Genomic DNA, 25,274 nt, shown 5'->3' on the forward strand with positions numbered 1-25,274 from the left:
GCTCTGCACAAAGCATTACTGCAGGCAGACTTGGCTACTACTAAGTTCAGACGTATAAACTGCTTTTACTTCCTTAAACAGAATTATTGACTTGAATAAACATACAAACAGGGGGCTAATGGAAAGGGGAAATTTTAAAAGACTTCTTAATTAACCCTGTTTATGATCATGTGTTAAAATGGAGGGGGCGATGGCTAAATATATTATTTGGAACAACATATCGTGACTTTACAGTGCCTGTCATAATTCTCAATTAAATTGTGAATTAAGAAAAGATTTAATTATGTGAAGCTTTAATGCAAGAGAGTCGTCCTTGTCTATTGTAAGATTTAGTCTGAGAAATATATGATGTGGAACATTGTTTTCTATTAATATAAAATACTAGGATTTCATCCTTTGTCACTTATTATCATACAATTACTCCAATGTCAGCTTTCAAATCCAGCATTGATCTTGAGTCAGCCCTGAGCCCAGGAAGGGAAGTAAACTTACAATAAAGACAGAACCACTGGTCTGGATGCTGGCTGCCCAAGTCCTGTGAAGGCATGTTATCAAAGGGGATTACAACTTTTCAATTAATCTCCAGGTACCTGGAAGTGTCAGGAGCCAGTTTAGCTGCCCAAAGTCAGCTTGCTGGTGATGGACTAGGCAGGTGGAGGGGGCAGGGGACAGTACCCAGAGATTGCCCAGAAAATGTCACCCTATCCTCAATAGTGAGATGACTACAGAAGTCATACTGAAACATCATCTTCCTCATTTGCTGGCTTTGGCATCCTGCTGCTGCCTGCAAGCTAGAAGCCTCCAGTTGGCCCTTCAGCTTTAAGATCCTACACACCATCCATAAATGGATAGTGAACCTGCTCGCTAGCTACGATGGTTAAAAGCACATTGAACGACAGTTTGAGTGAGAACTTCTCCCCCACATTGTGGGGTTCAGAAGTCTGTAATAAGTTCTGTCACATAATGTCAGTTTCCAATACTTCCAGAAATAACTTACAGCTAGATTTTACACTTAGTGGCAAATGAAAAGTACCTGCCACTATTACTCTTTCACTTTCCAACAGATTGCACTGAGATTTGTAGAAATTTGGAGAGGGTGCCTCTCTAAGAAATTACAGATCTGTGTGAATAGTACAAGTAACTGTAGCATTCTTAACAATCAGGCTGAAGAATCCTTAATGAGACACACAGAGTATAAACCAAGAAGTGTAAGTTTAAATAATTAATGCGCTTTCTATTCACTAATAAAAAGTAAACCAGAGACAAGGGAAGAAGAATAGAATTCAGAGACAACTAAAAAAGAAATACTATCTTTCAAAATTTTTCTCTTTTCAGTTTTAATCTAACCTTTATGAAAAATCTTTTGGCTTCACCAGGTATAAAAACAATGATCAAATATTTTAATAAATTATTGATCAAAATTTAGTGAAATTCAAGCATATTTCACATGTTTTTGGAATTTCGCACTCATTGAAATGTACATATCTATAATTTTCAAATGAACTTCAAACTGAAGGCTTAAGCATTTTGTTTATCATACAACATAGAAACAGACCCTTTGACGACCAACAAACACCAAACTAGATTAATCTCATTTACTTGCATTTGTTCCATAGTCCACTATGCCATGGTATTTTAAGTGATTATCCAGATGCTTCTTAAATGCTGTGAGAGTATGTAGCTCTATCACTTTCCATCACAGGCAAAATCCTGTTGAATCTCTTCTACATCATCTGCAGAGCAATCACATCCTTCTGATAGTGTGGCGACCAGAACTGCATGCAGTACTCCATCTGTGGTCGAACCAATGCTTTATAAATTTGTAATGAGATTTCCTTACTCCTATTTTCTATACCCGGGCTAACCAAGGCAAGCATCCTGTATGCTTTCTTCATCATCCTGTCTACATGTGCTGACACCTCCAAGGATCTATGAACTCATAAACCAAGGTCCCTTTGTTCCTCATGAAGATACCATTCATTGTGTCTGTACTTCTTTTTTTAGATTTCCCAAAATACATTACATCACCTTTATTGGGATTAAATTCATGATTCCGTCTGCCATTGTTCTGCCCAATTTGCTAGTTGATCAATGTCAGACTGTAGCCTGAGACCATCCTCCTCACTATCAACAACACCACCAATTTTCTTGTCATCTACAAATTTGTGAATTATACCCTCTACATTCACATCCAATTCTTTAAGGTACATAACTGAACCCTGTGGCAACTCTTGGTCAAACAGGCTTCCAATTACATACATAACTATCACCTTTGCCTCCTATTTGCAAGCCAATTTTGGATCCAGTTTGCCAACTTGCCTTGGATCCTTTTGGCTCTTACCATTTGGACCAGCCATCCACTTGGGACCTTGTAAAAGGTCCTACTGAAGTCCATGTAAACCACAACAACTGCACTCCCCTCATCAACGTGTTTAGTCACCTTTTCAAAACCTCAGTTAAATTAGTCAGATAGGATTTCCCTCTAACAGACCTAAGCTGACTATCCCTGATCTATCCCCACCTTTCCATTTATTCGCTAATCCTGTCAGTCAGAATTTTTGCCAATAATTACCTGGCCTATCCCTGCTGTCCTTCTTGAACAAAGGAATCACATTAGCTATCCTCCAGTCATCTGGCACTCATTTGTGGCCTGTGAAGTATTACATATTTCTGCCAGGGCACCAGCAACCTCCTCTCTCACCTCCCATAACAGCCTGTGCTACATCTCAATAGCCCTTGGGGATCTGTGCACATGTATGCCCATTAAAACATCTAATACTACCTCCTTATTAACTTAGCATGTTCTAGAACCTCATCATCATAACTGAAATCCCCACTACAATGTCTTTCTCTTCAGTGAACAGCTATGAAGTATTCATTTAAGACCCCACCCATGTGCACTGGCTCCACATATAGGTTACTCCTTTGGTCTCTCATAGGTCTCATGCCTATTGCTGGTCGTCCTCTTACTCTTAATATTTCATAAAAAACCTTGGGGTTTTTCTTGATCCCATTTGCTAAAATTATCTCGTGGTCCCTCTTTGCCCTCCTAATTTCCTTCTTAAGCAATCTCCTACACTCTCTTTACTTTTGAAGGACCTCCTTGTTTTTTCATGCACTGGACCTATTTATATCGGAGAGCATGAGGACTGATGCCAAAGATCAAAGTAAAAAGGTGTGGTGCTGGTCAGGCAGCATCCAAGGAGCAGGAGAGTCAACATTTTGAGCAGAAGTTCAGGAATGTGGGGAGGTGGGAATATCAGGAAGATTCCTAATGAAGGCTCGAAACATTGACTATCCTACTCCTTGGCTGCTGTCTGACAAACTATTGAGATCCCTTGACATCCAGAGTTCCCTGGGATTTCTGCCCTTTCCCTTCACTCTTAGAGGAACACACTGGCCTGAATTCTTATCATACTGCTTTTAAAAGACTCCCACTTTCCAAATGTAAACTTACTTGCAAGTGGTTGCTGCCAGTTTATGTTTGCCAGATTCTGTCTAATGATAATTAAATTAGCATTCCCCAATTTATACATTTCATTTCTGCACTAACGTGGGGCATGTGATTGAAGATAGGGGGGGGAGTTGTTCTGTAAATGGAATATAAATCCAAAAGCCACTGCTCATTCTCTGGCAACATGTGTTCTTAACACACCATAGCAGCTGGCATATAAGCCTAGTGACTATGACAAGTGTTATTGACGATTATAAAAATCCATGGTTCACTACTGGGAAGGAAATCCTTATCTGGTCCGCAACTACAACATCATGGTTCACTCCTAAATGTCCCAACAAGGCACTCACTTTAAGGGTCATTGGACATGGGCAAAAATGCCACTCTTGCCCATATCTAAGAATTACAGAATCCCTCCATTGTGGAAAGAGACCATTTGGCCCATTGAGTTCACACCGACCCTCTAGGCAGCTTCCCACCGAGACCCAACTCTCCACCCTATCTCCGTAACCTAAGCATTTCTCACAGCTAAACCACCTAGCCTGCATATCCTTTGACACTATGGGGCAGTTTAACAAGGCCAATTCATCTAACCTGCACATCTTTGGACTGGAGGAGGAAATGCACACTCACACAGGAAGAACATGCAAACTCCACACATACTGTCACCCAAGGCTGGCATCAAACCCAGGTTCTTGATGCTGTGAGGCAGCAGTCTAACTACTGAGCCACCATGCCATCCAATCATAGGTAACCATAAAAAAGGAATTACTTTTCTGGCAAACTCTTCGAGAACTTGCTGGGTCAATTATAACGTCTAAAGCTAAAATTGATGTTTTCTTAGGTAAGGATATCAAGGGATCCAGACCAAAGGCAGATAGATGGAGTTGAGATGCAGATCAATCATGATCTAATGTAAAGGACTTCAACAACTAGAACAATTTGTATTCCTGTGAGCTCTCACTTATTGCATCATGTTCAATTATCAAATCTAGGGCAGGAAGTTTTTTTGATTTACAGTAATGAGCAAGTAATTATGTTTGTTTGTCATTTTAATAAAGACACAACATCACAAGGTCAGTACTGAAAGAGGATTACATGTGCAAACTATTTAAATGCCTGTGCCAGAAAACCACTTCTGGTTTAGTGTAACATTGCAAGCACCACTGAGAATGCTGCAGACCTATGCGGAGTTAACTTCACATGCAAGGTACAACTAGCCCAGAATTGAAACTGTTCTGTAGTTCTGCTGATCAGAGCATATTCTGCTGATCTGTGCCAAAATGATTGTTCCTTCACTCATTTGTATTGTAAACTTTAAATTAATTCAGCACAGGTTTCTACAGATCGGTTATACCAGGTTCAATAGCAGGTTTCGTGGCTGCTGAAAAATACTGAATAATATTGTATTGCTGTGGTGTTCAAAGAAACTTTCAGCATGCTTGAATTTTTATCACTAGTTCAATTATACACCAGATAGCTTAGTGAAGCTAACAACCCCATTTCACTCAGCTGGACCACTGTCAGTATTTTTCCTCGCTGATAAGAATGACATTATGTTTTAACTGGTGTCTTGATTTTAATCACTTCATGAATGTGGCTGCACTTTCAGTTGACTAGGTTTAACCTTTGGAATTCTATTCTTATACCACTCCACCTTTTGACCTCACTTCCCTCCTTTAAGACACTCTTTAAAGCTTAGATTTTTGCCCAAGCTTTTGGCTAATTCATCTGGTGGATCTTTATGTAGATCACATCATATCTTAATGCTTCTGTGAAGCACCTCGATGCATTTTATTTAAATAAATGTATGGTACAAAGGTAAATTGTTGGCACTGCATTTTTCCTATACTTTACAAATTTCCTACACTTCTTTTACAGGAATATTTTACTAGTCCTTCAGTTGCTTATTTTGACAGGTTTGATTTTGTAAACAAAATAGCTTCTTGTTTTCTCGACACTTGAGAAATGCACCAATTTCTCTATAAATTTTGCTGAACATCAAGTTTTCTTTGATAATACTGGTGATAAGTCTTGGGATGTTTTACAACATTAAACATGTCATATAAATTCAAGTTGCTTTAACTGTTGTGAAGCATTTTAAAACATATTGCATTTAAGATGGAACTGAAAGTGGGGTTAAGTACTGCATAAGCCTGCCATTTCGTATTTAAGTTCTTTATACACTTATAATCAATCATTCTTGAGACTGATGCTAGATCAACACACTCTGAGATACTTAATTTGCAGCAACAAAATCCAATGAAAATTATTTGTTACCCTTTACTTCTTGGTACAATACATTTCAATACTGGAAAAACTCCCAATGTTTTTTGACAGATAGTTGAACAGAAAAATAGGCAACAGCCTTGTGAGTACAAATTCTGTGATGCGCATCTCTGTCTGTATTAGGGTGGATACTGAAAATGCACACCCTTGTAGTGCTGTGGGGAAACAGAGTGACTTCACCATTTAGCTAAAGCTATTATGATGTTCCAATCACTGCAAAAATAAAGCTGTCAGCAAAAACGTAAGAATATATAAACTGGGAGCAGGAGTAGGCAATTCAGTGCTTCCGATCTTCTCCGCCATTTAATAGGATCATGACTGATTTTATTTCAGCCTCAACTCCACTTTCCTGCTCATTCCCCATTGCCCTTTAAGGCATTACTAATTAAGAATCTATCTAGCACCTCCTTAACTTTCCTTTCTGCCCTAGTGTTCATTGTAATAATTTAGGATAGTGAATTCCACAGACTGAGGACCCTTTGAGAAAAGCAACTACCCCTCCCCTCTGTTTTAAATCGGTCACTTCTTAGTTTTAAACTATGACCTCTCAAAATCATTACATCTGGCAAAAACATGGGTGTACCATTTATAATCAATGAGATAGGTAATAATTAAATTTTATAGCCAATTTTATAAGTATTATGAATAAGTTATTTTACAGTCTTTCAAAGCATTACAATAGTACTTTAGGTTTATTTGTCAAATTGTGGTACTTGGGGAGTGAGCTTTTCTGGGAAAACTATCTTTGGTGATAATTAAACATTTCATAGATGGTCAGAGTCCTTATTTACATGTCACATGTATCTTTTGAAAAATCTAGTACAAGTGAGTTAATTAAATACTTTTCTAAACTTGTCCTGCCAAAAGGTATTGTTATTTATTTAAACAGTTGTGATTCTTGTCAATATACATTATTTACCAATGCTGGGCTTGTTCTTTCCCTTGTCATCCAAAGGTAATCACTCATGCTGAGGTGTAGTCCTGAGACTGCTGTCAGTCCAACAGAACTTTGGTTAAGTGAACAATCACAATTGGTATATATTCCACCTGGAAAATCTAGCAACCAGAACAAGGTGTTGACCTCGACCGAATGTTGCAGACTTGGCACATTCCAAGGTCCAGAAGTACGTGCTGAGGGTTGCATTAAAGCTTGGGGTCAAAGCATAATGGGGAAAGACCACAGACTGAGGTCTTCCCACTGATAGTAAACAGGGTCCCATTCAGTTATTGGACCCTCCCAGTATCTCAACTACATGTAAGTATAGTCTGGTTCAAATAAGAGATGTCTTTGGTTTGTTTGGATAGAGTCAAACTCTAATGTTTATTTGTTTCCTTGATATGATACTGTATAGAACTGAACTGCCTTTGTGACTATGTACGTGTGTATTTATATATAGATATCTTTATGAATGAAGTATAAGTTTGAAATAAAAGAAATCTAGCAAGAGATCAACAACTTCAAAGCAAGTTAAATATCAGCCTATGAGTTGCAATACACAAACACAAAAGCCAACAATAAGTAATAATTAAACAATGGTGAGATATTTTAAAGTGTAAGGTTCACTTGACTAGATATCTCACCGTTGTTTAATTATCACATCCTACCAAAAATTATGCAAATGACACAATTAGCTGACAAAGATAACACACCATAGCTAATGCTGGGACAATGCACAGGGTTTTACAGTCAGCAGTGAAAGCATGACACCCATCTTCCATATTACCAACTGCAGCCCGGTTTTTACAAGCTTTCAGCACAGTGCCATCTGTAGGTCACCTGTGGAATCTGTGAGCAGGGTAATCCAGGCTCTTCAGACCATCAGATTATTAGGGAGAGAACTTGACTTACTTAAAGCCCATTCTTCAACAGAAGAAAAATCAGGTCTGCAAGGGATGAGTTTGCACTTTGGATTGGGACACCACATTAGGGTCAAATGGGGATTCCAGCCCCATATTGTGTGAGCAACAGCTAATCTACCTCAATACTTCCTCAGTTGGCCAAGTGGTGCTCTAATTAAGTATGACAAGTGAGGTGTGGATGCTGGATGTCCAAGAGGAGTCCTCGATTCTGGAAGAAGTTGCAGGCTTTACAAGTAAGAGAGGATTTTTCTATTCTGAGGCACTCTTCATGTCTTTACATAATGAGCAGTCAAAAATAACTACAGCTGCCAGGCCAACATTGCAGCAAAGATATGCTTCCTATGCTTGCAATTGTGAGGCAGTTAATAGGCCTCAAAATTATCCTGGACTGCTAGGCTTGGTCTTTTGTTGGGTGGCTTCCTCTGGGGAGGTGTAGTGCTGCCAACTCCAGGAAAATTCCAGTTTACCTCTGATCCAGACCCTTGTTTCACCAGTGAATGTGTTTAACTAACTGCCCGTCACTCTGAACAGACAGCCTTTCCAACTCCTGACCCAAAGTGTCAGAGGTGGGATGGTGTTGGTGAATTACAGACAGGTTGGTGATACAAAATTATGTATTTGCAATCCCCAACCTCATCAGTCCACGGATTTCATGCCGCTGTGTCTAAACTACGAAGTATAAATTATTTTTAAATCATGGATAGAAAGGCACAATAAATGTTGGGAAATATGGATGGATTAGTGAGAGAGAGAAAAGATATGGACAAAATATTGATACAAAATAATTAATTTCAATTTAAAACAAATTTGTTTCTAAAAAGATCTGTAACATTAATAAGTTCAAAATAACTCCACACTTTTAAAGTCAAATTTTCAGAACAGGGAGAATGTTTGGTATTATTTGTTGTTTAACACATGTTATAATGTCATTTGCTCCTGAAAGCTCTAGTCCTTACATGTAACAGTTTCTACGGAGGGCAAATACACCAAACGTATTTTTCAATATTGAATCTTTTCACAAGAGACTTTTTGTAACAAATGTGGCAGAGGAGGGAATATCTACCAGACATCATCTGCTTTCCACCACAATAGCACTGAGCAATTTTAACCTCACTTTTACCACAAGCCAAAAATCCAAATCATTGAAGGTAGTATTGACTATTACATTACGGACTTCATAACAATGCTATTGATTTATTACAACAGTGAAATAAATAACATAACATGAATGAAAGTAATGTGTTAGTGAGTAAATAATGGTGCAGAACAACTGTTTCTTATTACTGGTTTATCTTTCTAATCAGAAGGAAATGAATTTTTGGTCATCTTTTTAACATTAGCTCGATAAGAACTAATTTGTTCTGTCAAGAACATCACTGTAATCATCTTCTAGTAATCAGATTAATTTTTTTTGCACCAGTCATTGTATGTGGTTATTCTCTGAGAGAAAGTGAGGGCTGAAGATGCTTGAGATCAGAGCTGAAAATGTGTTGCTGGAAAAGCGCAGCAGGTCAGGCAGCATCCAAGGAACAGGAGAATCGACGTTCCTGAAGAAGGGCTTATGCCCGAAACGTCGATTCTCCTGTTCCTTGGATGCTGCCTGACCAGCGAGCATGTGGTTATTCTCCACAACCTAAATGCTATTGAGTTGCATTTTCACTAATGATAAGTATTTTAAATAAAGTGTGTGAATTTTAATAAACATTTAAATATAATCTAGCTGGAATAAAGCGATGTTGAATATATTAGCAAATAGTGCATAATTGTAGCCTACTCAAGTGTTTTTAAACTCATTCAAATATCTAGGGCTGAAATGCTGAGCAGTTTGTAATTCAATATCTAAACAGGATTGCGGATAATGTAAACTGAAAATCTCAGCTACATTAGAGATGGATGCAGGGATGAAAAATACATTTTTTCCTCACTCATTTTGGGGAAAAGTGTAACGTTTTAAGAGCCAAACATTTATGCTAGGCATATAGATCAACAGGAATGTCCATTTTTTAAAAATTAGTTCTTACATAGCTGTCTTTTTCTGAATTAATAACCTCATTGCGTGATCTGACTTGGTTAAGTGTGATTTTCAATAGGGCTGGGAATACGTTGTAAATGCTTAGACAATGGCACCATACTTGAGGCACTGGGCAACCTGGCTCACGGCTTTTGTATTTTGTCGTTATAGATACAATTTAACAAGATTGCAGATAATATAAACGGAAAGTCTCAGCTACATTAGAAATGGAAGCAGGGATGAAAAATAAATTTTTTCCTTGCTCATTTTGGGGAAAAGTGTAACTTTTTAAGAATCAAATATTTACGTTTGGCTTATAGATCACCAGAATAGGTACAATTATCTAATTCCAATCCTGAACCACAGTAACAGATGGGAGACCCAACCAACTGGGAACTCTATGCTAATCTTGACGTGCAAACCAAACACTGTATCTAAACACTCAATGAAAATATGGACAGCCAATGGGTCAACTAAAACAGTGAGTGTCAGGAACTGTTCAACAGGTAATTTACAGACCTGTCAGATCTCATTGCTTCTATTTTCAACAACATACATTGGAAAGCAACAAAGTTGGAACACTGGCTGATTCTGTGTGAACCACGGTCACATAGTCAGATTGTTCTATTCTGAGTATTTGGTTGCACCTAACTTAATAAAGATCTGGAAGTAAACCCAGCATTGGCTTCTTTGAACAGTACATAAGCAATACATTTTGAGTTTCCAATAGAATCCTTCCATGATTGTATTTATCTACTTGCAAATCTTGAAAGCAGCTTCAGCCTTGCAAAATGTATTCCTTGCACAGATCTGGAAATACACCAGTCAAAATACACCATGTCTATTCATATTCATGATAAGCCAGACCTGTGACTCTGTTCCTCCGCTATCAACTTGCTGTTCATGAAACAATGGTGAATATATGAGAGAAACACACATCTCTCAAGGCATTTTACGGTAGAATTCTAAGCTCAATCAAATAGAGGCTGCAATATGTATTCCATTCTCGCTTCATATTGCTGGCTCCCTCTTCGTAACAATGGACAGGTCCATAGTTTTCATGGAATCTCAAGTCCTGGATATACCCCATTTCCCTCCTTTAAGTTAAGTTTTAGGTGCTTGAGTACTATACCTGAGACCGAAGCATTAGGGCTGACATTTCAGTGCAGTACCAAGGGAATTGTGAACTATATGAGCTGTTTTATTTTTCACCTGGGACATTAAAGGTTCTCAGGTGGACCCAGAGATACCAAGGCACTGATTTGAAGCACAGCAAGAAATTTTCGATGATGTTTTCCCAATTAATTGCCCCTTAACTAGCACCACTAAATGAAAGATAATCTGGTCATTGATATTTCAGGGATCTTGCTCTGTAATTGCCTCATTTAAAACTACTTCATTTCCACCATTGCAACAATCACTGTAGTCACTTCAAATGGAGCTCAGAAGCTGTTGGAAATTTCTTTTATCCAGAGAGGTGGTGAGAACCTGGAACTCACTACCACAGCAAGTGTTTAAGGTGAATAGTACAGATATATTTGAGAAGAAGCTTGTTTAGGTTGTGATGGAGAAATGATTTTATGTTGATAGTTAAACGATGAAGGATAGGTGGCAGCTCAAATGGAGCATTAAGTGCCATAGATTGATTGGGCTAAAAGACTTGTATTCTCTATACTCACTAATTCTATGCATGTTTTAATATTTGTTCACAGGATATGGGCATTGCTGGTTAGATTAGATTAGATTCCCTACAGTGTGGAAACAGGCCCTTCAGCCCAACAAGTCCACATTGACCCTCCGAAGAGCAACCCACCCAGACCCATTCCACTACATTCACTCCTGACTAATGCACCTAACACTATGGGCAATTTAGCATGGCCAATTCACCTAACCTGCACATCTTTGGATTGTGGGAGGAAACCGGAGCACCTGGAGGAAACCCACGCAGACATGAGGAGAGTATGCAAACTCCACACAGACAGTTGCCCGAGGCGGGAATTGAACCCGGGTCCCTGGCACTGTGAGGCAGCAGTGCTAACCACTGTGCCACCCAGTGTTAATCCAGTTGGGAATAAGCTACATTCTTAAACCGTTGAAGTCCCCATGGAGCGAGTTCCAGGATTTTGACACAGTAACACTGAAGGAATGGTGATATATTTCCAAGTCAGGGTGGTTTATGGCTTGGAGGAAAATTTGCTGACGGTGGAGATTTTCCATGTCCTTCTGGATGGTAGAAGTTATGAGTTTGGAAACTGCTGTCGAAGGAGCCTTGGTAAGTTGTTTTGGGCGCAGCCTATGAACGTGAAAGACACTATATAATTGGGAACGTGTTCTTCTTATCTTCCAGGAAATTGAACATCTGAAGGTCTGCTATCAGCAATGCCACCTTAAAGGGTTTGAAACAAACACAGTCTGACAGCTAACACCCACCACATCAACAGCACCTGCACCGGAGCTCTGATGAGGATGTGTGTAACTTTGCATAAACCAGCAACAGATCTCTGGAGATTTAAAGCAAAAGTTTCAGAGTCAACCCAAACATTTGAAAATTCAGCAAAGTGTGAACCTGCAAGTTAAGATAGTTCTGGAGATAAACATTAGTTTGAACAACTTCCGTTACAAGTTATAGCAAAACACACAATGTTACCTAACCCTGTTAGTACGGCAGTTGGCATAGCCAATAGCACTGCTGAGTACCTCACTGCTAACCCTGCACATAGGGTATTGCCTCTCATATTAATGCTGTGAAGACTCTGGAAAAACTATCTGAGTTTATGAGATTAATTTGTAAAAATAAAAATCTTTAGGCTTTGTTAAAAGGTATCCTGAACAACAAGAGATTAATGATATTGTAGTACTCATGGTTCAGTGGGTGTGCTTTCTCTTATACTTCTAGCCAAACAGAGGTTCCATCTACACTACTGTACACACATTCAGATCTCAAACTAGAGTGTCACAGGCTGTGAGTATCTGCATAAACACTGTCACTGACATTGCTTCCTCCTTATCTCGAAGTAAGGGTGTTCAGCTCCTCATTCACTGTCCTGTTAACCCAGATAGCTAGATGGCTGTTTTGCAATGCAGAGTCATGCCAACAACATGAGTTCAGTTCCTGCACTGGCTCAAGTTACCTTCCCAGTCTCTCACCTTGTTTGAGGTGTGATGACCCTCAGGTTAAATAGCCATCAGTTACCTCTGAGAGAACAACTGTATGGTGTGATAAGACTGCGGCGACTTTCTATTGTAACAATCCATTACTTATATCAGTATAGGGAAGGTTCTCAATCCAGCTCTCTAGTGCAGTGTTTAACACCTCTCTTGCTACATACTGATGTCAGAATCATGTGATCGGTTACATTATTATGATTTGTATGCTTCTCATTAGCCCATGAATAATAATTCGTGTCGGAAGCTTCATTGGTTCAAGCCCTGACTGAGTGTAAAACCTAACGTGGCACTCTGGTGGAGGGCTGCACAGTTGGAAAGACTGTCCTTTGAATGAAATGATGGTGATGAGGCCCCATCCATCCTTCAAGTGGTTTGCAATGTTTTGAAGACCAGCAGCAAAATTCTCAATTATGTCCTGGTCAATATTTATCTCTCAATCAACATCACTTAAAATCAAATTATCTGGTCATTAAGCATCAGTTTCTATGCAAACTCCTGTCCGTTATCTCACTTTTTAGACTAAAATCAATCTAAACTTCATGGCGTAGACAGAGAACACAGGGGGCCAATACCTTCAGTATATTGTCTAGCTATCACCTTTGTTAACAGCTAACCCGAGAATGCAACTTTTTTAAAAAAAGGTTTTGTGATTTACACATGAAAGAAGTGAAACTATCATTGTATTCTAACAGATGAAAGGCTTAACAGACAAAACAGACAATCAATTTTTCAATGTATAATTTCAGTTACATCACACTATAAATTTTTGCTATAAATTCTGTGTGTTAGGATTGAGCCCTCCACTACCACCTGATGAAGGAGCGTTGCTCCGAAAGCTAGTGTGCTTCCAATTAAACCTTTTGGACTATAACCTGGTGTTGTGTGATTTTTAACTTTGTACACCCCAGTCCAACACCGGCATCTCCAAATTATGCAAACTTACTGTGTGTAAATTTGCTGCTACTTTTCAGCATTGCAACAGCAGCTACATTTAAAAAATAATTCAACATCTGTAAAGTTCTTTGTGACATACTGGGATAATGAAAGGCACTACACAAATGCAAGTCTTTGATAGTGTGAGAAGAGAGACCAGAGAATTATTAACTACATTCTGATATTGAATATCACCCTTTGGCACTGAGCAAGATTGAACGCATATTGTGCTAATGTACAATTGTGTTTCAAATTACAAGTCATTGAAACAAAGTTGAGAACAAATTATCTTTTCATAATAGATCACAAGCAATATGTCAATCTTCCTCACACAGGATTGACTTATACTGCTCTGTGGAGGACTTTATTTCAGTCCAAGGTGATGCCATACAACAGATTTATCAAAATGAATATACAATGTAGTAATCAGTTTGACGAGATTCATTTATATTGTTCATCAAATAACACCAGTATTCCATTATTAAGGTGCGTTTTAAGATTTATTTGTTGCAATTGGATATGTTGTATATTTGAAACAGAAAATGTTTGAAGAATTATGTTGAAGCTGCAAGTTGTGAATCAGAGTAGTGTTGAACAAAATGGATAGCAATTTTACAGAGTCAGAATAAGTATGAAGGTCCAAATGGTCCCCTTTTTTGCTGTGCGTGTTCTATCATTCTTCCATAATGCTCATTATTAAAACTATCTATCATTAACTCTTTCTTAAAGAGGCTCAAAACTCTTTAAGCCCCACCATTAGCTTTTTCTTCCTCTGATAATATACAGGCTACATACGGAATATTTATAAACCATTACATGGGGACAGTTTCTAGTCTTTCAAGTTTGGCACCTTGCTTTATATACCTTTGTTCCTTCTCAAGTTTTCTGAATAAAACAAAAATATAAAAAGAAACTGACAACTCCAAAAAGCCACATCAGTTGAACTCCAGTGAACTCCAATTATGCTGTTTCATAATTGTCTTGGGCTTAACAAATGATTTACTGTAAATCGTAACTTACTTTACAGATATGGAGAACTCTCCAGGTGAACTCTCACTTTCTCGTAAAAGAAAAGCTCCAACATATCCTTGTTTCAGGAGTAATTCTTCCGCTGATGTCCTGGAGATTCGGCCTATGTACCATCTGCCCAATTGAGAAAACACAAGAAAATCAAAATCACATCAGCAGTTAATATTAGATAATCCTGTGTAATGTTCCTGTGTTTGATTAATGGAGTCAGTGACTCTGCTGCTAGCCTCTGAATCAGAATGTTACGTGTACGAGTTTTCCCCAGAGATCCTATTTGATAATCCTTGCTGACAATGCAGTGCTGTACTGAAGGGGAGCTGTACTGTCAGGTCTACTGCTCTTTCAAATGAACTGAGGCCACATCTTCAATCTTGGTATGACATAAATAATGCACAACCTGGAGAAAGAACATGCCCACTGCCCCTAGTTTTCAGACTGATAAATATCCCCCTTTTTTTAAAACTTCATTCATGGATACAGGGCATTGCAGTTGGGAGATCATTTATTACCCATCTCTAGTTGTGGTTGAGAAGGTGTTTGTGAGCTCTCTTCTTGAACCTTCTTTGGCATCATAGAAACATTACACCTAATAAAAAAACCCCAAAGAACTGCAGATACTCGAATCAGAAACATAAACAGAAATTGCTAGAGAAACTCAGTAGGTCTGGCAGCATCTGTGGAGAGAAAGCAGAGTTAACGTTTCGGGTCCAGCAAATCATTAACTCTGTTTCCTGTCCTCAGATACTGACAGACCTGCTGAATATTTCTAGCAATTTCTGTTCATACATTTGATCACTATCTCAATCTGTTGGTGGAATCCTGTCAGACATGAATTAGCTGCAGAGTTTCCTGCTTTGAAATAATAACTGCAACTTCACAAGCACTCCCTTGGCTGTTGAGTGCTTTGGAATGCTCTGGAGTCATGAAATTCACGATATACAGTAGTTTCCGATACAACGTGTTAGTTCCATTCCCATGCGATCTTGGGTTATAAGAAAATCGTGCAATAGCTGTGCTATTTAAGCTAATGTGACCAGAACCATGTTATAGCCAATTACAGGTAAGAAAGGCTTGCATTCTACAAGTAACGGTCTAAACTCTTCACTCGTGTTAAAGTCAATTTGTGTTGAAGAAACACATTTATAGCAGAACCGATCATAATAAAGAGAGTTTTTAGTTTTGTTCATCATTCACTTTCATTTTACCAAAGTTATATCATCAAACCTATAGGGATGCACTTAGCAATTTGTAAAATGTGGTTAAGAATCTCTATTCCCCATAATTTAAGTAGAAAGATTTAAAAGAATTGTCGCTGTGAAGTTAGCATTGATAATAAATAGGGCCCTGTTGATACCCCCAGTGGAAAATTCAAATGAGCAAAATCCACTCATTATTTTGAATGCCATGTTTCAGTATGGGTGAATCTACACAACTTTGTTTAAAAGATTTTTATTCAGAATTACCAGCACTGAGTTTCATTTGAGTGGAACAACACCACCTGCAAGTCCCCCTCCAAGCCACTCACCATACTGACTTGGAAATAGATTGCTGTTCCTTTACTGTTGCTGGGTCAAAACCCTGAAATTTCCTCCCAAGGGCATTGTAGGTTAACATACGGAATGTGGACTGCAGCAGTTCAAGAAGGCAGCTCACCAGCACTTTCTCAAGGCAAATAGGGACAGGTAATAATTGCTGGTCAGCCAGTGATGTCCACGCGTATGAGTGCATTTTTAAAAATCAGTTTCTTTACTCAGGAGGGAGAATTATTTTAAGATATATATGTTTTAAAAAAGCATTTAGCATGCTTGCCCTCATTGCTTAGTCCTTTCAATATAGGAATTGGGACATCATGTTGAGGTTATGGAGGATATTGGTGAGGCCTCATCTGAAGTGCTGTGTCCAGTTCTGTGTCCTGCGATAGGAAGGATATTATTAAACTAGACAGGGTTCCGAAGAGATGTACCAGAATATTGCCAGGTTTGGAATGGTTGAGTTAAAGGGAAAGCCTGGATAGACTGGGACTTTTTTTTACTGGAGCATAGGAGGTTGAGAGGTGACCTTATAGAGGTTTATTAAATCAGGAGGAGTATAGGTAGGGTTAATTAGATTAGATTACATTATAGTGTGGAAACAGGCCCTTCGGCCCAACAAGTCTACACCGACCTGCCGAAGCGCAACCCAGCCATACCCCTACATTTACCCCTTACCTAACACTACGTGGCCAATTCACCTTACCTGCACATCTTTGGACTGTGGGAGGAAACCGGAGCACCCAGAGGAAACCCACGCAGACACAGGGAGAACGTGCAAACTCCACACAGTTCGTCGCCTGAGGCAGGAATTGAACCCGGGTCTCTGGCGCTGTGAGGCAGCAGTGCTAACCACTGTGCCACCGTGCCGCCCACAATGGTCGATGTCTTTTTTTAGGATGGGGGATTTCAAGATTAGGAGGCATATTTTTAAGGTGCCAGGAGAGTGATTTAAAAAAGACATGAGGGGCAAATTTTGTAAACAGAGGGTGGTTCACATGTGGAACGAACTTCCTGAGAAAACTGTGTATGTGGGTACAGTTTTACAGTGTTAAAAAGACATTTGGGTAAATACATGAATAGGAGAGATTTGGAGGGATATGGGCCAGGAGCAAGCAGGTGGGGCTTGTTTAATTTGGGATTATGTTCAGTATGGTCTGGTTGGACCAAAGGGTCTGTTACCATGCTAAATGACTTTACAACTTCAAGCTCCACTCAGGGTAGAAAGCATTGCTAATGATTATTCAAAAAGTCATGAAGAAATGTTGCTAATCCAGGTGGGCTGTTGATGTTCAAATACAAAAGACATGTGCCTTTTTGAGGTTAGCATAACTGCTCAGCCTCAGAGCCATGAGTTGAATGCTGTAATATTTTCACTGCCACTATTTTTTTGTTGAAATACAATTTAAAGAAAAACATACAAATTTATTAGTAATTCAATTTCCACTTGACTTTCCAAATATAACCAGTCAAATGGAGCTTTTTCTACCTTAACTTTTTTTAAAAAATCATTCTTGAGATGTGAAGGCCACTGGCAAGACCAGAATTCATTGCCCATTTGAAATGCCCTTGAGAAGGGGTACCTTTGTGAGCCAAATTCTTAAGAATCACTGCAGTGCATATAAGTACCCCATTGTGGTGTTGGGAGGGAGTGACAGTGAAGGAACAGCAATCATAGTTCCAAGTCAAGATGGTATGTGACTTGTTAAGGAACTTGCAGCTGCTGATGTTTGTGCATCTTCTGTCATTACCTTTAATCTGGTACAGGGTTGCAAGTTTATATGTGTGCAATACATATTTGAGAAAGACCATTGAAGCAGACACCATAAAATGAGTTAAGAATTAAATGGGGTGAGGGTTTCTAGTAAAGTTGGTCGGAAAAATCCCTTTAGCAGTAATCAGTTTTTTTTCTGAACTTGCCTTTGTCTACACCAAAATAAATTGGAGGATGATTTCCTCTGAGTACTACTTAAAGTGTGCAGAAGTGGAAAGCTGTGAAGTGAAAATGCCTTTATGATTGACTGCAAAAAGCAAACCTTGGTGTTCTTTACATCACTGAGAGTGTTATATCATTGAGAGAACCACCTTTCAGGAATATTCAATAAAGGCTTATTCAGCAGGATGCTTAAGATACTTGGAAAGATCAGGGAGCTTTCTTGGTGTCCTTTGCTGTGTCCAATCTTCAAATAATGCCAATACAAGTAACAAAGCAAGATTCTTCTTCTTATACTGAAAATGTGTTGCTGGAAAAGCATGAGCCCTTCTTCAGGAATGCCCGAAACGTCGATTCTCCTGCTCCTTGGATGCTGCCTGACCTGCTGCGCTTTTCCAGCAACACATTTTCAGCTCTGATCTCCAGCATCTGCAGTCCTCACTTTCTCCTTCTTCTTATAACCATATACTTTTTCAGTTATCTATCAGGCAGGTTTTGCCGTGCATTATGTGTACAAATCTATGTGTCCTTGCAGATCGCAGTACTGTGCACACAAACCTTCTGCACTCATGGAATTCACAGCATCGGACAATCCTAATGAATTATTCTGCCACTCGTACGGTGAGTCCAATTGCAAAACCCACAGCTCCAGCTAAGAACAGATTCTTACCTAACCCCACATATGATTGTGCACAATATACCGTGACAAGAACATAACGTTCAGTCTGTAGATTGCATAGGAAACTTACTCATGTGGCTTCACTTTAATGTAATTCTTTGGAACAAAGCCTTCTAACCCACGCAATTCAGCTTTATACCAGTTAGGGTCGTCCTCCATGTTAAGCACCTGAAAGAAAGACATCGACATTAGTACAGATGTCCATTCAAGAACAGAATGGTCACTGTCTTAACCACTCCATCTTCCAACACCCCATGCCTTCACTCTCAGTGACTGTTTTTGGCTTAAGAGCCTTTGTTAGTGACTCCACAAATTTCTTTCTCTATTCTATTTAAATCATTTCATTGTTAAGTTTCTCTTTCTATCTATAGTTTCCCATCACTTTTGAATCTACACAAAACCTCATATTGGTCTTAATCTCCCTTCTATATGAGGTGTTGGAAGCTAAACACTGGTCCCTTAATGTGACCTAATTAATGTTTGCTGATTATCCTTTACTTTTGTATTCTGTCTTGATTTATGAAATTCATACTTGTAGCAGCTTTTTATGTCTTTTATGTCTTTATAATTGAATTTCATATTTGATACTCAAGGTCTCTCAGTACATTCACCCCTTCAAACTGTGTAGATCTGGTCAGTTTCTCTGGAGAAAGAAGCAGCATTTAGGTTTCAGACCAATGACATTTCATCAGAATAATTTCTACTAGTTTTGTTGAATGATGCCAGCATTTTCTGCTTTTATTTCAGATTTCCAGCTTCTATAGTGTTCTTCCTTTAGATTGTTTCACAGAGTCATTGAGTCATAGAGATCCACAGCCCTTCCGACTATCATATCCACACCAGTCAAAAAAAAATCCACCTACTTAATCTAATCCCATTTTCCAGCACGTGGCCCATAGCCTTGTATGGTTTGGCATTGCATATGCACATCTAAATACTTCTTAAATGTTATGGGAGTTTCTGCCTCTGCAGTCCTTATAGGCAGTAATTTTCAGATTCCCACCACCCTCAGAGTTTAAAAGATTTTTCTCACAACAGCTGTAACCCTCCTACCTGTTGCTTTAAATCTATGACCCCGGTAACTGATCCCTCCATCAAGGGGAAATGTTTCTTCCTGTCTATCTTGTCAATGTCCATCATAATTTTATACAAGTTAGTTATGTTCTCTCTCAATCTCCTCTGCTCTAAGGAAAACAGCCCACTCTGTCCAGTCTCTCTTCACAACTGAAACTCGCCAGCCCAACAATATCTTGGTAAAAAAGCAAATTACTGCAGATGCTGGAATCTGAAACCAAAAGAGAAAATGCTGGAAAATCTCAGCAGGTCTGGCAGCATCTGTAAGGAGAGAAAAGAACTGAATTTCGAGTCTAACTGACCCTTTGTCAAAGCTTTGACAAAGGGTCAGTTAGACTCGAAACTTCAGCTCTTTTCTCTCCTTACAGATGCTGCCAGACCTGCTGAGATTTTCCAGCATTTTCTCTTTTGGGTTCAATATCTTGGTAAATCTCCTCTGCACTCTCTCCAGTGCTATCATGTCCCTCCTATCATGCAGATTCCAGAACTATACACAACATTCTCGGTGTGGCCTAAACAAGGTTTTATATAGTTTCAGCACAGCCTCTCTGCTCCTAAATTCTATGCCTGTGCTATGTCTTCTTAACCACTTTATCTATTTGTAGCGATACCTTAAGGAACCGTTGTATGTGCCCACCAGGGTTCGTCTGATCCTTAGTGCTTCCCAAGGTCCTACTCATCATCATGTATTCCCTCGCCTTGTTTGTGCTGTCCTGCTAATTGTTGGGCCCTGGGTAGTGTTATAGAATAGAGAGACCTAAGGGTTCCTTTGAAATTTGCATCACAGATAGAAAGGGTGGTTCAGAAGGCAATTGGCATGTTTGCCTTCATTGCTCAGGCCTTTGAGTACAGGAGTTGGGCTTGTACAGGACATTGGTGAGGCTTCTTCAGGAGTACTGTGCCCAGTTCTGATCACCATGTTATAGGAAGGATATTATTAAGCTGGAGAGGATTCAGAAAAGATTTGCTAGGATGTTGCCTGTAATAGAGTGATTGAGTTATAAGGAGAGGCTGGACAGGCTGGGACATTTCTCACTGGAGCTTAAGAGGTTGAGCGGTGACCTTATCGAGGTTTATAAAACATGAGGGATATAGATAAGGGTCTTTTCCCTAGGATGAGGGAGGTCAATACTAGGGGACATATGTTTAAGGTGAGAGAAGCAAGAGTTATAAAGGACATGAGGGGCAACGTTTTACACAGAAAATGGTTCATGTGTGGAATGAAATGCCAGAGGAAGTGATGGATGTGAGTACAGTTACAACATTTAAAAGACATTTAGTTAAGTACATGAATAAGAATGATTTGGAGGGATATGGGCCAATTGCAGGCAAGTGGATCTGGTTTAGTTTGGGAACATGGTCGTCATGTGCTAGTTGGACTGAAGGGTCTGTTTCCATGCTGTATAACTCTATGATCTCAAATTCCTCTGGACTGAATTTCATTTGACATTGATGAAGCCATCTGTCTAGTTTACTATATCCTTTTGTAGTGTAAGACTATGCTCTCACTATTTACTACCCCACCAATTTATGTATCATCCATGAACTCACTGATTGATCATCAATATTCAAGACTAAATAATTTGTGTAAATCACAAATAGTAAGGGCTGTTATCCTTGTTTTTCTCCCAACATATGGTTAAGTCTGAGACAACACAACAATGATTATTGTCTCTTGTTGAGACATCCCAATAATCTACTTTTCTTTAAGAAATCGTTTGTATTTCTTGTCAAACTTTAGCTAAGCCCCCTCTTTTTTGGTTGGGAAATATTTAGACTTGTTTATACGTGTTGATCAGTTCAGTTACCCTTTAGCAAATTGGAATTTCCCCAGGATTAAAGATAGCTTGTCAGGACTGTAGTTTCCTGTTTTGTCTTCTACCCATTTTTCCTAAACAATTAAGTCACATGTTGCGATTTTATAACCCAGCAACACAACCCTCAAAACAGAGCAACATTGAAATATTGTGACAAATGCATTTACAGTTTCTTAATTTGTTAATACTTTACAATGAAAATCAGCTTGCCACAAAAGATTTGTCTAACTAAAGTCCCATTACTTTGTCCAATATCAAATTCATTAAGTTCCTTTCCAGGGCCGAGTTTTAGTTTCCTTTTGGGTAATTGGTATTTTTTTCCTCTTGTTCTAATCTGAAGACAAGATCCATTTAAAAAGGTTGCCATTTCATGAACTTTCTCACAGGGTATTCCCTTAAAGCAGGGACAGTCAGTACCACAGCTCAGTAATTTGGACTGAAATATTAGTACGCAGTTGTAGCAATCTTTAGAGGAAAACAGCCCATCATGTTGATAACCATCTTATTGTGCCCATTAAATCCTCAAGCTATAGCTACAATATTACATAACCAATTTTAAGTTGCTATGTTTTGTAGAGTTTACATTTGCTTCATTTGCATCAGAAATTCTCAGTAACTGAAATAAAACATCTTGCCTCAGTGCTTTCCCTTTAAGTGAATGTATGGCACATGTCTTCTATTATCTAACTCTGACACTTTATCTCATTGGTTCTTCAGCAGGAGGAGGAAATATGGTGGTTGCTTGCTTGCAGTTGATCATAGTTCTGAAAATGCAGGTGGCCTGTACCTCCCTGTACAAGGTCTAGATAAAATGCTGCAAAATATGACACTGTGGTTCTGCAGAGCATCTCACAAGTTACTAGAATAGGATGGTCAGGTAGGATAGATGTGAGGAACTGATACACCACCATCTTCCCAATTTTTGTTATTCTTTGTGGTTTTCTTCATTCAGCATGTCCTGTGGTCCATTTGCGACTGGTACTGGGAAGCAAGTTGGCAACTGATCACCTGTTATATCACTCTTGCTCTGAACCCCAGCATTCTAATGTAAAATTACAAATATTTACAGTTAAGAAACAATCCAAATAGTCTGTGCCACTGTTTGTGCTTCACGCAAGCCTCGGCCCAACTTCCCTTAATTCAATTTAGTTTCATATCCTTCTTGTCCTTAACTAACTGCCTGGTATGCATCAATGTTACTTGTCTCATCTGCTCTATGCTGTAGTTGCTCATTGTACTCACACTCTGCACTTATCAGTTTCTTATGTTAAAATTAGATAAACTTAAAGTAGGCAGGTGTGTTTGAGCTTAAGGTATCTATGACTCCACAAAGCATTCAATAGAGTAACTTCACTTAGACTCAGGACCTCTAAGTGGGCCAATTGGTCCCGGTAAGGATAGTTGCTCCAGAATGAATTGCAGTTCTGAACACATGAGATTTGTGGGAGTTCTCTCCACTGTCAGCTGCAGACATTGGAAATTGTTGATCTCACAACGAAGCTGCAGTATATAAAACATTGATGTTTGCATGTCCAAGTTCCATGGCATGGACGCTGGTAGGTTTTAGTCCTTGCATCCAATAGCTGATTGGAGATTAAGGCAGCCTCTGATGCCTAATCTGAAACTGTCTCCCAACCAAGAGGTGGGCAAATTGCTTTGGACGGAAAGAGATGGGCACAGCATGAAAAAACAGTCTGGGGAGCATGGAAGGAGACATGGATGGATTGAATAAGAACATAAGATTTAGGAACATCTGGCCCATCAAGCCTGCTGTACTATTCAAGAAGATCATAGCTGATCTTTTTGTGGACTCAGTTCCACTTTCCTGCCTGCTCACCATAACCTTTCATTCCTTTGCCATTCAAAAATATCTCTATCTTTGCCTTAAAAACATCCAACTAGAAATCCTCAATTGCTTTACTGGGCAGGGAATTCCATAGATTCACAATGCTTTGGGTGAAGATATTTCTCCTCAACTCAGTCCTACATCTGTTCCTCCTTATTTTGAGGCTATGTCCCCTAGTTCTAGTTTCACCTCCCAGTGGAAACAATCTCCCTGCTTCTACCTACTATTCCCTTCATAATTTCATATGTTTCTTGAAGATCCCTCTCTCTTTCTTCTAAATTTCAATGAGTACAGTCAACCTTCTCGACTCTGGAATCAACCTAATGGGAATGAGGAGGGAAGGTAGAAAGAGATATTTAAAAGGGTGAAAGATTGAAGCATGGAAAGAGGTTAAATGGAGGAGGAAAAAGATTGAATAAAGGAGATATGTGCAAGGATGAAAGGAAGTTTTTTTTCTCATCGCCATTCCCCATATGGACATCGCAGTGGCTCAGTGTTTAGCACAGCTGCTTCACCGCGCCAGGGACCTGGGTTTGATTACTCCCTCAGGTGCTGTCTGTGTCGAGTTTCCATATTCTCCTTGTGTCTGCATGGGTTTCCTCTGGGTGCTCCGGTTTCTTCCCACAGACCAAAGGTGTGAAGGTTAAGTGGATTGGCAATGCTAAATTGCCCCATAGCATTCAGGGGTGTGTAGGTTAGGTGGATTGGCCATGGGAAATGCAGGATTACAGGGCTAGGTCTGAGTGGAATGCTCTTTGGAGTGTTGGTGTGGACTTGATGGGCCGAATGGCCTGCTTCCGCACTGTAGGGATTCTATCATTCTGAACAAAGGTTGGTAAAATTTATTCCCTCGTGATGGGTACGCAGGACACCCTCCATGTCAAGCTGTTGTAGGCTTTGCTCTCTTCCTTTCCAATCTTGTGGTCTTTCAGCCTGATGACATTTGTGACCACATTCAGAGCAGACAGAGGAAGTAAGATTTAAAATAGCCAGAGCTATTGTGGTAGCCTAGGGATGATTCTTGCTTAATGGTAAAGCTCTTTTTCTAGCTTGATAATGCTTTTGTGAAATATCCACAATATAGTAATGCATTAGAAGAGTAAGGCAAAGCCCAATTTGGATTCTCTTAAAAAAAATTGTGCTCTGCAATGTCTGGATCCCTGTAAGAGTAAATTAAGCATGTATGATAATACTGAGCCCTCACTACCTTCTCTCAGGAAAAATATAAAAGTTTTCTCTTTTGCCTATTGTAGTAGGTGTGTGTATGGTTCTACATATTTTTACCACATGACTCCCCTCAAATTATCCCCCTAATCGCCACCCATTACAAGTAGCCCCAGCTATCCAAAAGTACAGCGTTCCCAGGAAACCTTTCGTAAACCAAAAATGGCGTAAAGAGAAGGTGCATGATTAATATAGGAAAAAGTATTGCAGTTTTTTGTAAATGTGAAAACCCTCTTTGGTTTCGTGAAAATAGGTACTAATTTAGGTCTTTTGTAAAAGGGAAATTGCATCAAATGAACGTTTGAAAAGCTGGGGATATCTGTTATGCACTTACCGCTTCAACTGATAGGGAACAGGAGTGTAAGTGATCCATCTGAATACTTGCCTGTGAACTGGATGGAATTGCTCAATAAAAGTGACACACTTTC

At 39.2% G+C, this 25,274-nt stretch overlaps 1 protein-coding gene across 1 annotated transcript in view; it reads right to left on the reverse strand.

The window, feature by feature from the left end:
- The window catches only part of LOC122560525 (GRB2-related adapter protein-like), a 51,258-nt gene that overhangs the window by 20,379 nt on the left and 5,605 nt on the right, over positions 1 to 25,274 (reverse strand). Inside the window, exons 2-3 of the mRNA XM_043711229.1 lie at positions 18,956 to 19,053; positions 14,736 to 14,858 (exon numbers count right to left, since the gene is read on the reverse strand). Coding sequence (XP_043567164.1) covers positions 14,736 to 14,858; positions 18,956 to 19,053 — 221 coding nt within the window. The remainder of the gene's footprint in view (positions 1 to 14,735; positions 14,859 to 18,955; positions 19,054 to 25,274) is intronic.

The sequence above is a fragment of the Chiloscyllium plagiosum genome, chromosome 21 (assembly GCF_004010195.1).
Source record: "Chiloscyllium plagiosum isolate BGI_BamShark_2017 chromosome 21, ASM401019v2, whole genome shotgun sequence".
Taxonomy (NCBI): domain Eukaryota; kingdom Metazoa; phylum Chordata; class Chondrichthyes; order Orectolobiformes; family Hemiscylliidae; genus Chiloscyllium; species Chiloscyllium plagiosum.